Source organism: Lagopus leucura, unplaced genomic scaffold, assembly GCF_019238085.1.
Source record: "Lagopus leucura isolate 7727_CA_CO unplaced genomic scaffold, USGS_WTPT01 Super-Scaffold_100016, whole genome shotgun sequence".
NCBI lineage: Eukaryota > Metazoa > Chordata > Aves > Galliformes > Phasianidae > Lagopus > Lagopus leucura.
In genome coordinates, this window is record NW_024962270.1 from 448,175 (window position 1) to 464,551 (window position 16,377).

At 51.8% G+C, this 16,377-nt stretch overlaps 3 protein-coding genes across 8 annotated transcripts in view; 2 read left to right on the forward strand and 1 right to left on the reverse strand.

Annotated features, from left to right (window-relative positions):
- Window positions 1-10,962, reverse strand: part of MED12 (mediator complex subunit 12) — a 34,888-nt gene extending 23,926 nt beyond the window's left edge. For all 5 annotated transcript variants that reach the window (XM_042876329.1, XM_042876328.1, XM_042876332.1 and 2 more), the window contains exons 1-12: window positions 10,849-10,962; window positions 10,643-10,747; window positions 9,587-9,778; window positions 7,745-7,904; window positions 6,270-6,445; window positions 5,889-5,999; window positions 4,952-5,206; window positions 2,667-2,813; window positions 2,277-2,376; window positions 1,701-1,837; window positions 933-1,064; window positions 418-544 (exon numbers count right to left, since the gene is read on the reverse strand). In XM_042876329.1, the coding sequence (XP_042732263.1) occupies window positions 418-544; window positions 933-1,064; window positions 1,701-1,837; window positions 2,277-2,376; window positions 2,667-2,813; window positions 4,952-5,206; window positions 5,889-5,999; window positions 6,270-6,445; window positions 7,745-7,904; window positions 9,587-9,778; window positions 10,643-10,747; window positions 10,849-10,947 (1,741 nt within the window). In that variant the 5' untranslated portion in view covers window positions 10,948-10,962. The remainder of the gene's footprint in view (window positions 1-417; window positions 545-932; window positions 1,065-1,700; window positions 1,838-2,276; window positions 2,377-2,666; window positions 2,814-4,951; window positions 5,207-5,888; window positions 6,000-6,269; window positions 6,446-7,744; window positions 7,905-9,586; window positions 9,779-10,642; window positions 10,748-10,848) is intronic.
- A 696-nt stretch (window positions 10,963-11,658) lies between these two features.
- IL2RG (interleukin 2 receptor subunit gamma) lies at window positions 11,659-14,392 on the forward strand. 2 transcript variants are annotated; one of them, XM_042876601.1, is made up of 8 exons: window positions 11,659-11,793; window positions 12,577-12,667; window positions 12,781-12,965; window positions 13,061-13,203; window positions 13,280-13,442; window positions 13,521-13,629; window positions 13,700-13,784; window positions 13,865-14,392. In XM_042876601.1, the coding sequence occupies exons 1-8, from the start codon at window positions 11,715-11,717 to the stop codon at window positions 14,039-14,041; spliced, it is 1,032 nt and encodes a 343-aa protein (XP_042732535.1). In that variant the 5' UTR covers window positions 11,659-11,714; the 3' UTR covers window positions 14,042-14,392. The 2 variants fall into 2 exon arrangements, with proteins under 2 accessions (XP_042732535.1, XP_042732534.1); XM_042876600.1 differs by having other exon boundaries at window positions 13,280-13,629.
- Window positions 14,393-14,741: 349 nt separating this feature from the next.
- CUNHXorf65 (chromosome unknown CXorf65 homolog) lies at window positions 14,742-16,242 on the forward strand. Its single transcript, XM_042876313.1, has 6 exons — window positions 14,742-14,766; window positions 14,850-14,936; window positions 15,007-15,141; window positions 15,214-15,282; window positions 15,365-15,486; window positions 16,126-16,242. The coding sequence occupies exons 1-6, from the start codon at window positions 14,742-14,744 to the stop codon at window positions 16,240-16,242; spliced, it is 555 nt and encodes a 184-aa protein (XP_042732247.1).
- Window positions 16,243-16,377: the final 135 nt, after the last annotated feature.

Here is a 16,377-nt window from a genome sequence, read left to right on the forward strand (position 1 = left end):
CCTCTCCATTTAGAGATATAGGACTGTAGACTGAAAGTGCCATCCTTGGGTATACAAATACACAGTCCCCCACATCATTCAGAATTGTATCCCGCCCCCCTTAATTAACCTGTTTGCAATAATTACACTCAGAGGTTACTTCAAAGCTTTGTCACTTACAGGTCAGAAATTTCCATGTAGTTCTCAGCCCAAATTAACTCTAAATTAGTCTATGCTCATTTATTCTTGGTCAACGCTCTGTTGACAGGGGGGCTTCTGCACTATCTTCCTCTCCAAAGCATGCTCTGGATTGCAAGGAACCCAGAGAGATAATATGGGTACATCCAGGACTTACATACAGAAAAATAGCATGTTAGTTCAGAATTTGCAGAAGAGGGAAAGCTAGAAACGATGAGGTTAAAAATTCTTGTGACATACTTAGCATAGGAGCTTGAGTGTCAAGGAACTGCATAAGAACATCCTGGAAGACAGGGGCACTGGCTGCTGAGAGGGAGCCTGATGAGATGGAGCCTTTCTCATCCACGACTTCAGAGTCTCCACATCTCTGTAGAAACAGACAGAAGCACCAATCACTGTCCCTGAAGAGAAACTCAATGTCCATAAACTCAGAAAAAGAAGCCTGAGGAGATCATTCCTAGCTTGCACTTATGGGAAAGCTATCACACAGGTTTTTCTGTAAGCTACTTTATAGTCTCCAAGCATGCAGCTACTTGTGCACCACAAGCACCTAACTGTCTTCAGAAGCATCCAAAAAATGGAACACAGAGAGCAAAACTTATGACCTGCTTTGGGTTAGATGGAGCAAATGCCACAATTAACAGCACAAGCATTAAAAGCTCGATCAGCCTTTGCTTTTCATGTTGCAACACACTGAAGGTAGGTAACAGCTGCTCAGCTTTACTGCAGTTGGCCTTCTAAGAACAAGGATTTACCTCAGCTTCTATCTCTGCTTGACGCTTCTCCAGGAGCTTGGCCACAACCATTGCCCTGTGGCGTCCAGAGCGTTTATAGCTGACAGCCCATTCACACAGCAAGGCCACCACTGCATCGTCATCTGGGGAGATCTGGGGAGATGGGAGAACTACTGTGAGAACGTGAATCAGAAAGAAAAGGTGGGCAGCCCGAAGGCCTTAGGCTGGCTGGCACAGAGAGCCCAGCTCGAAGTTTGCTACATCCCTGCCTTCCTAGCAGGGGCAACGATGTCAAGGCAGAGCCTTCCTGCTTTGTCTCTGTTTGACTCTACTTTGCAGCATAGGGGAAGCCACATCCTTTGGCAATACTGCAGGCTGGCTTTGCTTCAGAAAACCAGTTTTTTCAGCAGCATATCTGTGTGAATCTTAGGCACACAGTGAAACACAGTTTTTCAAGAGCATTATATCGAATATGCAAACTACCAGCTCACTTCCAGGAACCAGTGCAGTGAACAACATAAATAGGTCACTCTCTTCCATCAGCTGTGTGGACTGTCTCAGACTCACATGCATTTGTTAGCATGCACTTAGACTAGACAACCCCACACTGTCACCTTAGCACCTCCCCAACTTAAGGCTGGACAAAATTGTTTTCAACAGGTACTGCATCTCTTGGCCACAGGCCTTCCCTAGTCAGCTCTCAACAGATGCAGGACAGTAACTATGAAATATAATAACAAGAACACAGCCAATTCTGAGACAGGTCCCAGCAGCAAAGTGCCAAGGTACCTCATGACTGTCCTTGGTTGGACCCAACCCAAATATTCTGTTATACAAGGAATCCAAAGAGTTGCTGAAGTCAGATCTTTCAAAGCTGTGACTGTCCAGAACTTCTAACGTGTGTAAGACACGGCCAATAGTGAAACCTGGAAGGGAAAAGAGAAAAAAAATATTCATGTTTCCCAATTGCTACAAGAGTCTCTTCAGTAAAACAGTTTGAGAGCTCGCTGCTCAGATTGCCTAAAAAAAGCTGTACCAGTCAGGAAAGGAGCTATCTTGCTTAGTATCATGTCTCTCAGAGGCCAACAGCAGATGTTAGGGGAAAGCATCAGAACGTGGCATGCATAACAAACTACAGTCCTCTGGTACAAATTCCCAGCTTCCAGTAACAGATACTCCTGCTATGCTCAGGGAAACTGACCCACACGAGATTCTGCACTGACAACGATCTGTTTGGTTCTTTTCACAGCTGACATTGAAAACCAATGCCAGCACATGGGAAAAATAAAGAAAATAATCAGACAGGAAGCTTATAAGGATAACCCATAGAACAGGGGAGAAAAACCTTAACCTACAGCAAGTTACCTGCTGTGGTTTCCTGGCACTTGTCAAAGGACCAACGAACCTCCACAGCCTGGCCACGTTCTTTTATCTGCTGCTCAATCTCACGGAGCTTTGCACGAACCTACAAGCACCAGACTTGTGTAAACATTCAAGAGGACATCTTACAAGCCCTGTGTAGAAAGTTACCATAAAACAAAGAAGGCAACAGTATAGCTCTACTTGAGGTTAGATTGTGCCCAGCTTCCAAGGACAGCATCTTGCTTACAGTAGAATGGGAGCAGTAAATTCCCAGTGAGTGCAGCAGCACCTCTGGTTGTGCTCATCACACAAAAGGAAAAGAAAACCCCAAAGGAGCCACAACACAGCTGTTATCCTGGGCCACCAGATCTCCCTTTTCTGAAAACTGCTCACCTGCTGTGCAAAGGCTGAATTCCCTCCTGGCATGGGCAAGTTGGATGGGGCAATGGGCAGGTGGTCCAAGGGAGAGCCAGTCTTTATCCTGCTGTCAGTCAATGAGTAATGCCACACAAGGGCACTTGGGCAACACAGAATTATACTCTGCAACAAACAGACAATTTAGTATCACTGAGCCAATCAAGGGTCAAACTCTCAAAGTTAAATTACTCTCTGCAGAATCACATCCTTATCCTATCTCCCAGGTATCCATCACGTTGCATTTACTATCTTTTCTGTTTTTATTAGGTTTGGGTTTTTTTTGGTGGTGGTTATTTGCAGCTTTGAATGAAAAACTCTTCAAGCTAAAGACTGAGAACAGAAAGGAAAAGACTGATATTTATGCTGTATTTAATGCCTTGGACTAGGCGTGCTTAAGAAGCCAGAGTGCAGCTCCAGGTTATTCAGAAGCATCAACTCCTTACTGCAGATCCCTCTGCTGCTCCTGAACAGATTAATTTCTTACAATTCACGCTGTCAACACACAAGCCAACTCTCCTGGCCCAAGAGCAGCATTTCCATTGCTGACTTACAATCCTCATCAAGCACCAATGTGAGAAGAAAACTGAGTCAACAGACCTAAATTCATTAGACTGCATTATTTAACAATTACGATTCTGACTGCAGTAACAATACTCATGTACATGCTTTCATTCTTTCATGATCTTGTACAGACACCCACACAGATGAAACTTCAAACTTCATTGAATGATTTGTAGGATACAGCCCTAAAGCTTCTGGCTCATGAGGAGCCAGGCATTCAGATGAACAATGAAGGCTGCTACAAAGCAAAGAATCCATCAACTTTCCGAGACATCTGAGCAGAAGGGAATATTTACACATTTATATATTTATATTGTATATATTTATGTATACACTGTTAGAAATGCACCGTTTCCAGCTTGACTCTTCCCAGCTCCAGCTTCCAGCTATTAGATTTTATTCTGCCTTAGCCTCATTTACTATCTGCAGATCAGAAAATCTGTAGATCTTTCCTCAGATAAGCTCGTGATGCCTAGTAAATATAATCCAACCATAATTAATCGGAAATTGAACTTCTTAAGCAGGTTCTGTACAGACTTTAAATCAGCTGAATCTCTGAGGTGCACACATACTCACATGTTTTCCCTACAGTGAGCTTCCAAACAGGACTTTTATATTCAAAAAGCAACGTTTTACCATACAGAAACTAGAACAGTAACGTTTTAAATTGGAAGTGACTAAGAAAGGCTTAGCAGGAATACAAAGGGGTTATTTATAACCCACGCCTTGCTCTCTAGACTCTTACAGAAGGAATCTTACTTCCAGTCAGCTAAGAATTTTCTTTCTATCCTCTTTGTGAGCTGGCTGGCTGCTTCTTGATCCTGTCAGGGCTTCCTGAGCTCAGTTTTTCTGTTGAGCTGCAGGTTCCCAAGCTCTGTGCTCTCTTTCTTTCCACCTCCTGCTCCATCCTGCACTCTCTGGAAGTTTCTCTGCTTTAACATGCTCCTTTGCTCCCCTGGAAGGGGACAATCTCCAGTGCTTGCACAGGGATCCACCTGACCACGCAACTCCCCTCGAAGGAGAAAAACACAAACATGAACAACTACACTGAACAGAACTCACCTATCTCCCTCTGACACAAAGTACACCCTTACACAATAGTATTTGCCCTTCAAACATAACTGTTGTTGAGACTTCAGAACCTTGCCCTGTTAGCAAGGCTTAATTCCAAGTATAAAGACCAGGAATTCAGAGCCATGCCTTTTTGTAGTCAGATGTCACACTTCTGAGAGCATGGCCCAGCTCAACAGTTCAAGTTTTTCCATATAGAAAGGTGAGAGAGTTGGTCTTTTGTGTTGTTTTTTTTTTGGTTGACATTTTTGGTTTTGATGGTTTTAAGATAAAATTGCCAAGTGCTGCTCTTCGTTTCTGGCACAACTTCATTTCCTAGCTGACAACTTGTTAATGGCACACACAGCAATAGGAAAAACATCCTTTTCTCTCTTACTCTTTTTTGGGCAAAGCAGTCCCAGCCATTTGAGGCACATGTAAACAGTCAGTCAAGGACATCGCTGCTGCACCGAAGTCTGCTACTAACACTGTAACACATCAGCAAATACCTGCCCTTTGACAATTCACAGTTTGAAGCTTCCACACTCAGGGATTTCCTGTTTCTGGCTGTAATGATTTCCTCCTGTGATGGCATACAATATGAACTGTTCCTGCTGACCTTGATGTCACCAACTGCTACTCAGACCTACCTGGAGGATGCAGCTGAGCCCATACACCACTGGTCGGTGCTGGGGACACAGCAGTAAGTCACTAAAAGGGCTGGGAGGAGGATTCCCTGTAGCAGGCTGAGGGGTGGGAGTTGAAGGAAGAGCATTCCCTGTCTGCGTGGACAGGATGTGGGGTGGGTGCCCACCAGCACCATCCAGCTGCATAGCAAGCCTGCGGGTGCAGAAGTAGGCCAGACGTCTGGACAGGTAGGCAGACTGCACAAACTCTCCAGAGTACTGTAGGAAAGAGCAAGGTAAGAAAGTCCTCATTACAAGCAACACAGGAGAAATCCTTGACCCTCCCTGAACCACAGAATGGCCAGGGCTGGAAGGGACCTCAAGGATCATGAAGCTCCAATCTCCCCATTTAATACTAGAACAGGCCGTCCAGGCTCCATCCAACCTGGCCTTGAACACCTCTAGGGATGGATGGGGCATCCACAGCCTCTCTGGGCAGCTGTTCCAGCACCTCACCACTCTCATAGTAAAGAACTTCCCCCTGACATCCAACCTCAATCTTCCCTCCCTCAACTTAAAACCATTTCCCCTCGTCCTGCTATGGAATCACAGAATGGCCAGGGTTGGAAGGGACCTCAAGGATCATGAATCTAACCCTCCCAAAATTGACCCTCCCAAAATTGTATATGGTGCAGTACTGCTTTGTAGTGGTGCCAGGAGTCCAACTATCACAGGTATGACGTGGGCAGGGATTACCAGGCTTAATGAAGGGAAACAGAGTGCAGGAGGAAAAAAAAAAACAACAGAAAAAAAAAAAAAGCAGGATTAAAAAGAAGTCCTTGCACTAGCTAAGAAGGACACTGCCTAGTATTCACATACAAAACAGCTTATCGACCCTTGCTCAGGAGGGTGCTGACAACAGGCAGACCAGGGCTCTCCTGAAGCGCCGCGCGTTTCTCACCCGCAGCAGCAGGGGCAGAAGCATCTTCAGAAACTCATCCTCTCCTGATCGTATCTTCTCAAAGCACTCAAGCACCCACGTCAGGAATTCATGCCGGTCCAGCATGCCATCCTGCTCAGAGAAAGAGCAAACGGACAACAGATGAGCCCACACTCACCAAGGTATCACGGAATGGCAGCAGCCGCTTGCCTACCGATACCAGAAATAACTCCAGAGATTTGCACCTTCTGGTATTGCTCTCGTTCTACTACTGAGCTCTAAACAACGTTAACCCATGAAGGTCTGTTCACAGAAAGAGAACTTTCTGGAAAAATGAATCACTCTGCACATGCTGCCCCGTCCTTTCTGCTCACACACGCAGCCCCCTCCACGGCCCCTCACCTGGAACATGAACATTGCTAGTTTCTCGTTGTAGTCCCACTGCTTCAAAGCTTGTTCCACCTCCTGGGGCATTGGCCCAGCTGGTGACCCACAGCTTTGCCCTGGGAGCTGTCTGTAAAACTCTGCGATTTTCTGCAGCTGCTCCGACAGGTATTTGGTGATGATCTGTGTCCATTCTGGAGAAATGAAACGGGTCAGCCATGAGTGCAGTAGTAAACAGAAGGAAAAGAAGCAAGGAACAGGGCTGGAGTCCAGGTGGGAGTCCAGAGAGGTTCCTCTCATATGGAAACAGTGAAAGACAAAGAAAGAAAGCATCACATGCTATCCTTGCTTCTGGACAGGGGGCAACAGAGAGAAAGGGGCAACCACAGAGTAAGGAATGCAAGAAAGAAGATCTGAGTTTGGGAGGTGGGGTAAGAATTCACTTTGAGCAAGAAAAGATGCGAAGACCCACTTCAAGCATCAGTTATTGAGAATCAGCAAGCAGACAAGAGATGCTTTCCAGGACAGAGCAGCGTTAGGCCAGACTGTGTGAGCATCCTCAGCCACCTGCCAGACAGCAGAAACACTTCAGCTCTGACTCATTTTTAATCTATTTCAGATACAAGTGCAAACCTATAATTCACCTTTTTTTTTTTTTTTTTAAATTAAATATTAAGTATTTTTACCAAAACCTAAATGTGTAAGAGAGAAACTTGGTGCACAAAATGACAGCATGATTAGAATCTTCCACAACAGTGCAGATGATAAAAACAAGACAAAATATACAACAACTTGAAACAAAGAAGACTTAAAGGGTCAGCAGCTGGACAAACCAACAGGACAATGAATGGAATCAATATATCCAACAAAGCAATCAGCATTCGAGCAGCCCATGTAATTTCTATACCAAAGATAAGCAAGGAAGAAAATGATAATCCAGTTGCTAACACTGCTTTTCAGGGGAGTTTGGGCAGGTACAGAGTGACAGCCATAAGAACCAGAAAGCAGGGGAGCCCTCCTACACTGCAGCAATCTGGAGCTGCCCAGAACGCAAAGGATATTAGGTGTGGGACCCAACAGTGCTTGATGATACTGGAAATGCAAACAGGGGATAATATCCTGTCATCTGTTGGGAAATGTACTCACCTACCTGAGAAGATAATCAATTGTAGTTAAGTGATAACATTTGCAGTCTTTGTAGGGTAAGAAAAGAGGTCGTGCAGCAAAGGAGCACAGCAGAACTGAACAGGGAGTTTAGAGAAGGAACGGGGAGGAGGAAGAAGCAGGCATTAAGGAAGCATTTCTTGCTGCCAAAACTTATTTTTCGACAGAGTACTTCCCCAGCTGAGCTCTGTTTTAGACAGTTTTGCACATTAAAACACCAGGATTTACCAGCAGGAAATGAACTGATGTTGATTTCCAGGTTACCTGCTACCGTTCAAGAGCAGGAAACACCTGGAATGGACAAACCCAGAGCTCCACACAGTGCTCACCGATGAAGGGATCGATGACGTGCCTCTTCTTCACCTTGGTTTCTGTGATGGCAGCATAATAGGCACAAGTCATTTTGATGAGCCAGGCTGCTCTCATTACTGGAACAGTGTATTTTGCCAAGTAGCCAAAGACCTCTTCCTTCTTGCTAAAGATGGGCACCTGTATCAGAACAAAGAGGGGGAAATCACAACCACAGATGTGGACAGGATCCACTCCAGTTCGACCCCGCACGCTGCAGGGATTGCCATCTGTGCAGGGGAAAAACACACCGTGCTGCTCTGCATCTTGAGGGAATTCACCTTTGGTCAGAAAGCAACAGCACGAGAGCAGCATTTCAGTATACACAAAGCCAAAGCAAAACGAAAGAAGACAGAAAACGTAATTCCATCACTAAATCCTTGCTGTGAATCCTGCAAACAGCTTTGAGGATCTCCTCCAGAGATGATGTAAACAACTACAAAAGGTACAGGGTAGGGACTGAGTCAGAAGCACAAGCATCTGCTGTATGAGGATAGATTGAAGAGAAGACTCTTCGTTTTGTAAACAAAATGGAATGGTTACGAAAGGCTTGTGATATCACAACTGGCCAACAGAAGACTGTGAGCAACAGGGAATCAAACAGCACAGTAGGAAGGAGTTCAGTAACCCAAGATTGAAAATTCAAGATTTTGGAGAATGTCAATGAAATCATCAAGCTGTGGATTTACAGAGCAGGAATTGATAACACGTCACAGAAAGAAGCCCAGCAGTGGAGCTCGCTTTCGTGGGATGCTATGGAGAGCAGAGGCATGTGTGTGTTCAGAGATCTGAGACACAATCAGAGAGCACAGACACACTGGGTGGACATTTCAAGTTCCCTAGAATACCAACTGTTGAATTGCTAACTCTGTGTTTCTTACATTCTTCCCGATTATTCTCCGCTGCCTCAAAGTCACAGACTGCTCAGCTACCAGCTGCAGCTGTTTTGTGCCTACATCCATCAAAACCAAAGGAGCGCAGTGCAGGAAGCTGGGAGAGAGCTCCAAAGTCTTACATTTTCACAATGACCTCAGGATATCGACAGCCAACATACAAAGAAAGATTTAAGTTAAGTTTATTAAGAAACAGGCTGTGGGGAAATGCAGTGATTTCATTTTCCCAAGACTGACTCAGAATTCAGGCAGGCTGCAGCTGCTACACTGTGTGCTCTGCCACTGTTTTGCAACTGCAGATTATGCTTTTCCACAGTACAAAGTGGATTCTTAGGCTCATGTTTATAGGCTCACCCTGAAAGACAGTCAGCTCTCCTCGTTGTCAGGCCCTAGAAAATGGCAGAGCAGGACCCTTCCTCTCCATTTTACAGAATTCAGGGCAGCCAAGGCAATACCTAGCCCCAGGTCCCACTGACCAGGAACACTTTGTGGTCTGCTCTCAGCCAGGCTGACACACAAACTCCTCTCAGCTTAAAAACAGAAACAAACAGCACTGCAACAGAAATCTGGGAAGTCAGAAATCTGACTATTTCCACTAATTCTTACTATGATTGCTGAGAACTTGGAAACCCCTCCTCACCTAAACGACAGACCAAAGGCAACAGCAGCTCTTCTGAAATAGATCACAGCTTTAAGGTGAACGGGTCACACCACACAAGCCAAGAGACAAAGCTGAACCCAACCTCCAAATAACAAAGGACCAGTTCTTTGAGTGAGACCACAAGCAGTGCTGCACACACCCTGGGGATGCTCTTTAAGCAGAACACTTTGAGAGATTTAGAAAAACTCTTCCAAATAACCATCAAATACTGCAACAGCAAGCACAGAGCCAGCGCTCTGCCCTCACAAGCAGCCTCTCCTGCAACGTACCTTCTTGGCGAGGTGAGTGAGGGGCTTTGTTCCAGCCAGATCTGTGAACCAGTTGTTTATGGCACTCTGTGAACGTGCTGTCACCAGCCAGAAGTTGTCCTTCTGATTCACCTGGGGTTTTCTTCTTCCTGTGTCAGGCAGCGTATTGCACCGCAGCTTTTCTGCAATAATACTGCTGAAATTTGAACTGATCTGGAGCAAGAAAGGGGAAAAAAAAAAAAAAGGATAAATTGTATCTTGTAGCTCAATGATCTTCTCAATGTGCTTAAGATTCCATCCGTGCTTCCAACCAGAAGCCTCATTAGTTACAAGCTTCTGAAACACAAAACAGCCGTTAATAATTTCCTTTGTTGTAATGAGAAGAATGCTTCATAGAATCATCAAGGCTGGAAAAGATCTCTCAGATCCCCGAGGCCAACCCCAACTCACCCCATCATGCCCATCCCCACGTCCCTCAGGGCCACATGCCCACTGCAATGGAGCACTTCCAGGGACAGTGACCCCACCAGGCTCTGGGCAGCCGTGCTGTGACCACTGCTCTCTTTTGCAGAAGGAACTTCCCCTAATATCTGTCCTTGCTAGCTGACAGAGAAACAGCACCCAGGTCAGAGAAAGGCAGGTAAGAGCTGCAAAGCCTTTTTTCCCCACTTGTTAGCAGACAGTTACTGTAAGAAATGCTGGATGCCAAGGCTGTCAGGACCAAGACAGGCGTGTGACACTTCCCACCGTCACAGCTGCTGCCCCAAAGCAAGAGGCCACGGCAGCAGCTCAGCAGGATCAGCTCCCCAGCCCCCCCTGTAAGGCAGGCGGGGCAGTTTTCGGGATTTTGGGAGCACGGAGCAGAAGGCCATTACGTAACCCCCCATTTTCCTCCCCCGATGTCTCAGGAACCCTCACATCTCCTCTCCCACGGCAACGACGCCAACAAACCCGGCCTGAAGAAGTTTCTTGCCGCCGCTCCCGCAGCGCCGTGTCGCGGGGCAGCTCACAAACACGCCGGCACACACGGGCCGCTCCGAGCCCCGCTCCAGCACAGCCCCGGGGGCTCGCTCTCACCTTGGCCGGGTTGAAATTGACGTTCTTGGCACTGCCGTGCTCGTCCCCGGAGACGGCGGGCTGGTTGTTGAAGCCCTGCTTCACGTTCAGGGCCGTCAGCTCATCCTGCGGGGGAAGGGATGAAGGGCGGTCAGCGCTGACACGGCCCGGCCCCGACCCCCGGCCCCGGCGGGCTGCCCCGCCCCGCGGCCTCCCCCCCCCTGCACCTCCTTCTGCTTGGGGTCCTGCGGGTACACGTCGGGCGGGCCGAGGCGCGGGCGTTTGAGCGGACGGTGCTCGTAGCTGAGGACGCCGAAGGCCGCCATACCGGGCGGGCAGGGCCGGCCGGGCCGCGACAAGGAACGCCGGGCCGCCCGACGATGCGCCTGCGCCGCCCGACGGAAGGCGGAAAGAAGCGAGCGCCGCCGGAGAGTCCCGAAGCCGTGCCGAGGAAAGGCGAAGAATGCCGAAAGGAAGAACGCGAGCCCGCGCCGAACGGAGGGCGGAAAGGGCCGAAGATGGCCGAGATGCCCCCGGCGCCCCCTGGCGGAAATGCGGGGACCACGTGATCGCGTTCCGACCCCGTTCCTCTCCCCGAGGCGGGCGGTGAATGCCCCCAAAAGCACCGCGACTCTCCCGGCAGTGTCCCCTCCCTTCAGTGCCCTCCCTTCAGCCATCGAATCATGGCGTCACCAAGGATGGAGAAGACCTACAAGATCATCCAGCCCACCTACTGCCAGTAGTTCTCACTAAACCACGTCCTGCACAACGACTAAACCTGCTCGCTGCCCATGTGTCCATGGAGCCGCCCAAGCAGCCCCCCCTGGTTGTGTCTCCACGTCTGCCCCCCGGGACAGCCCCCCCGGGTCGGGCTTTGGGCAGGGGATCTGCTCCAGTGAGGCAGCCCCATTGGGGTGAGGGGTAGGAAGAACCTCAGGGCCCTCGTGGGGCAAAAAGTGGGGCTTGGAGCCGTGGAGCTCAGCAGGAAGGGCGGTACGGCCCCGTCGGGGTGGGTGTTGCTGTGGCTCAGGAAGTGGCGGTGGTGCGGAAGCTGTGAGCCGCACAAGGTGGGCTGCACACCAAGCATCGCACCATGGCGGTGCCCGGGACTTCGCTCGTGCCCATCCTTTTGGGGCTGGGCATTTCCCTGGCCACTGCCCACAGCCCCGCAGGTAAGGAGGGATGGCTGCAGTGCTCTGTGGGTGGTGGGGATGGGGGAAATTGCTGCGCAGTGATGGTGGCTGAGGATGGGATGTGGGGCCACGTGGGCCTGCGTGACACCAGTGGTGTGTATCCGTGCTCCTGGCTCAGTGCTGCTGCACTGCTGCTGTCGCTGGCTCTGTGAGTGCCCGTCCTCCATGTGGGTATGAATGGCCCCTGTGGGGCCTAGCCGTTGGGGCAGCCTCGTGGCTGAGCATCTGGCTGTGATGAAAGCCCTTTGGATGCCGGGGGGCTGCAGGAGGGCTGAGTGAAGGTTGGATCAGCCCTGTGCGTCAGCCAGGCTGAGCTGTGGTCAGCAGATCTGCGTGGCCTCCATTTGCATTGCTGCGGCGTCAGCGGTGCGCACATATGCAGGGGATGGGGGTGGATGGCTCCTCTGTGCCTTCTGTTATCTGCTGGAAGCTCATTTCTTGTCTATTGATCACGTACCCAGTTTCCATACCAAAGCGGCGCTCATTTGCTCAGCTCCACCATTTGCTCTGCGTTAGAAAATGGTAAACACTCATTTCCTCTGGCAAAGCAGCTGAGCGCAGCATCCTGCCGTAACCACAGCGCTGAGCTCTGGGCTCCTCAGAGTGGGCTATGGGAGTTGAGCTGGGCTGTCCAGGGATCACTGAGGTGCTCCAGAACTGCGGGGATGTGGCACTGAGAGATGTGGCGATGGGCATGGTGGGGTGCACTGGGGTTGAACTTGGGGGGATCTGAGAGGTCTTTTCCAACCTGAATGATTCCAGGGGTGGAGTGCATCGTGTTCAATGAGGAGTACATGACCTGCACATGGGGCAGCGGGCAGATGCTGACGGCCAACTACTCCCTCTACTACTGGTGGGTGCCTGGGGCTGGAGGTTTCAGCTGCAGCCTCGTGGGGATGGGAAGCATTGGGATGGCTCTGGGAGGAGTGTGCAGGGTCCAAGGAGCACCGTCACTGCCGTGTGCAGGTATGAGAACAGGTCGCCCGCGGTGGAGTGCCAGCAGTACCTGTGGGAGCACGGTGTGCGCATCGGCTGCCGCTTCGAGCAGAGTGAGATCATCCAATTCAAGCCCTTCCACGTCCGCGTCAATGCCAGCCAGGATGGCCGCACCCTGGAGATCCCCAGCAATTGCATGGAGCTGCAGAACCTCGGTACGTGGTGGCGTGGGGACAGCCGTGGTCCTCAGGACAGTGGGGCCACCAGGCTGTGAGGACAGCGCTCACCGGGCACCTCCTTTGTCTTGCAGTGAAACCAGGGGCACCTGTGAACCTGACCATCCGCAACATGAGCAGCAACCAGCTGCAGCTCACCTGGAGCTCTCCCTACCCCAACGCGCACTGCCTGGAGCACGTTGTCAAGTACAAGAGCAACAAGGACACCAGCTGGATGGTGACAGCCCCCACACCGCGCCTGCCCCTGGCCACGCGGAGCCGGCCCTCACCACCCACCCCTCCTCTCTCTGCAGAAGCAGGAGGTGAAAGGAGACATCTTCTCCTTCCCCAGCGTGGACTATGAGAAATACTACACCTTCTATGTGCGCAGCAAGATCAACAACTATTGTGGCAGCACCCAGCTGTGGAGCGAGTGGAGTGTGCCTGTCTTCTGGGGCAGCAACGCCACCAGCAAGGGTAGGAGCAGTCCTGAGCCCCCAGGGTCCCCACGGCATCCCCACACTGTCCTCACAGTATCCCCCTGGCTTGTTGCAGGTATGGCAGAGGAGCAGCTGCAGTGGTTCTGGATCCACACGGTGCTGATCCCCATCGCCTCCTGCCTGCTGCTGCTGGTCCTGGTGGTGCTGCTGGTGCGCATGGAAAGGTGGGTGCATGGCTGTGCGGTGCGGGGCGGTGCGAGGCAGCCCCTCTAACAACTCTCTGCTCCCATGCAGGGTGTGGGTCATCATCATGCCCCGAATCCCCAACCCCAGCAAGAACTTCGACGATCTCTTCATCACCCACAATGGTGACTTCCAGGTAAGCTGGCTGCCCTGGCTCACCACACCACCCAGCCGGTGGCAGATCCTGACCCCTCTCACCCCGCTCTGTCCCTCGAGGAATGGGTCGGAGTCCCTAAAGATGTGGTGGAGAGTTTCAAGCCCAACTACAGTGAGAGCATCTGCCATGTGAGCGAGCTGCCCTACGAGCCCCTCCAAGACAATAGCACCCACCCGCCAGGGCTGCCTGGCCCCCAGGAGCACGGCCCCTACAAGAACAGCTACGTGGGAGCATGATGCTGGCACTCCTCTCCCAGAACACGCTGCTCCCTGTTCCCACCCTGCCAAGTGCCCAAGGAACCCCAGCCCTGCTCCTCACCATGGCTGCGCTCACAGCCTGGTGGCAGTGGATGGGAAGGGCAGCAGGCAGTGGCGGAGCCGGCAAGAGCCACCAGCCAGAGGTGAAGAGCACCGAGAGACACGCAAAGCGCCGAGAGCCACCCCAAGGGGACAAGCCACAGTGTCACCCCAGCTGCAATTGTACGCTGGGCATGTGTAAGCCTGGGCGTGCACAAGCCTGGCCACTTGCTTGCTTGTGCTGTGGGTTTCCAACTTGCAGCTTCCAGCTGCAATAAAGCTTTGCCGCGCTTTGGTCTTGGCCGGTCTCATTTTGGGTTGGATGTCAGGAAAACATTGTTCTCTAAAAGAGCAGTCAGGCAGTGGAATGGGATGGGGGCAGGGGGACATAAAGATGTAGTCATGGTGGTGTCCGTAGGGGTGTTCCAGAGTTATCAAGAGGCAGTACTGAAGGACATGGTTGGTGGGCATGTTGGGAATGGGCTTAAGGATTCCTAGAGGTCTTTTCCAACCTGAATGATTCTGTGATTCTATGATTTTGGGAAGAATGGGGGAAACTCCAGAATGCCAGCCTCCAGAACCCCCCTCCCACTTCACAAACGCTGTGGGGCAGCACCAGGCCCATCCCCACAGCAGCAGCATGTTCATCTACATCACCCACAGTGGTGAGTCCCCCACAGCCACAGGCTCATTCCGTGCCACCCCACTGGTGCTCAGGGTCCCCTTGGCCACCATTATTTCCCTGCAGACAACCAGAGTTTCCTGGCCAACACCGACTGCCCCGTGCTCCTGCTGCTGTCTCACCTGCGCAGCAAAGTGGGGGTCCCCCCCAGTGGTGAGCATGGGGGTCAGCGGGTGGGCCCACTGGGGTGGGATGCTGTGCCCACACAACGTGGCTTTTGCAGAGGCCGTCGACCTGTGTGACAAGCTGGGCAGCCCCAAGATGCTTTTCCAAGTGAAAACCATGCAGGACAGAGCCAGTGACTTCCTCCCGGCACGCAGCACCTACTATGTCTGTAGGGTTGAGTTTGGTGCCCCTGGTATGTGCAGGGTCTCATGGTCCCCATGGGCACCTCAGTGGGGACAGCGGGCATAATAGTGCATCCCTGCAGGCACTGCACAGGAGCAGACAGCACAGTCCTTTGTGCCCATCCTGAAGAATCCCAGCGTGGCGTTGACTGGTGGGTGAAGGGATGGGAATGCGTGAGGTGGTGTTCCCAGCCTGGGGCTGCTGCAGAACCCCCAGTCCCATTTCTGGTGCAGAGGCGTTGCGGCTGCACGGACAGTACCCACATCGGAAGCCGCTCCGTTCCTCAAAGACACTGGAAAGCAGGAAGGGACCAAGCACCGAGATGCTGCCCACTGCGGCCCACACTCTGGGAGCGGTACGGGGCAGTCGGCGGGATCGCATGGCACTGGGGCCACCCCTGGTTACAGGGACACCACTGGCCATAGGTCCAGTGTGATCAGGGTCCCATCCCACTTCCAGCACCCTGGACTGAAGGAGCTGCCCCGTCCTCACACTTGCTGTCCCCATGCCACATCACCCCCAACCCCCACCTTGGTTCTCCACCAGTGCTTGTCTCCATGCCACCATCTCTATCCCACTCCATATGTTTGGAGCACCATCCCTGGCCAACTTCATGGCCACAGCCTTATGTCCTACTGTCTCCATCTCCTGCCCGTGGCCAACATCCTCTGACAGCCCCATTCCTGCAGTCCCCATTCCCTGCCATCCTGTGCCCATATCCTCATGACCCGCTGCCCCCATTCCCATGGCCAGGTCCTCATGCCCCTTGTCCCCATTCCCTTGCCATCCCATGTCCACATCCTTGTGTTCCACCACCCCCATCCCCTTCCACACTCACACCCCATTCTCTGGCCCCTCCACACCCACATCCTCCTGTCCCATTGTCCCCATTCCCACGGCCACATCCCTGTGCCTCCTTCCCTCTACTGCCCACACCCCAGAGTCCCACCGTCCCCATCCTCACGCCCCTCACCCCACACTGTCCCCTACGCAGGGCAAGGCAGCAGGGAGAGGCGCATCCCGACCCCGGGAGGAGCAGCACGGTTCTCCCCGCAAGACCACAACGGCAAAACCACAATCGGGGGGGCGGCAGCAGCCGCGGCGGCGCTGAGGCCCAATAAAGCAGCGCTCCGCACTCAAGCCGAGATCGTGCTACGTGGCTTCGGGTCCGACCCACCCCGCCCCGCGGCGCCCCCTAGCGGTGGGGCATCCCAAGCCCAAGCCCTGCCCTGTGGGCGTGGCCTCG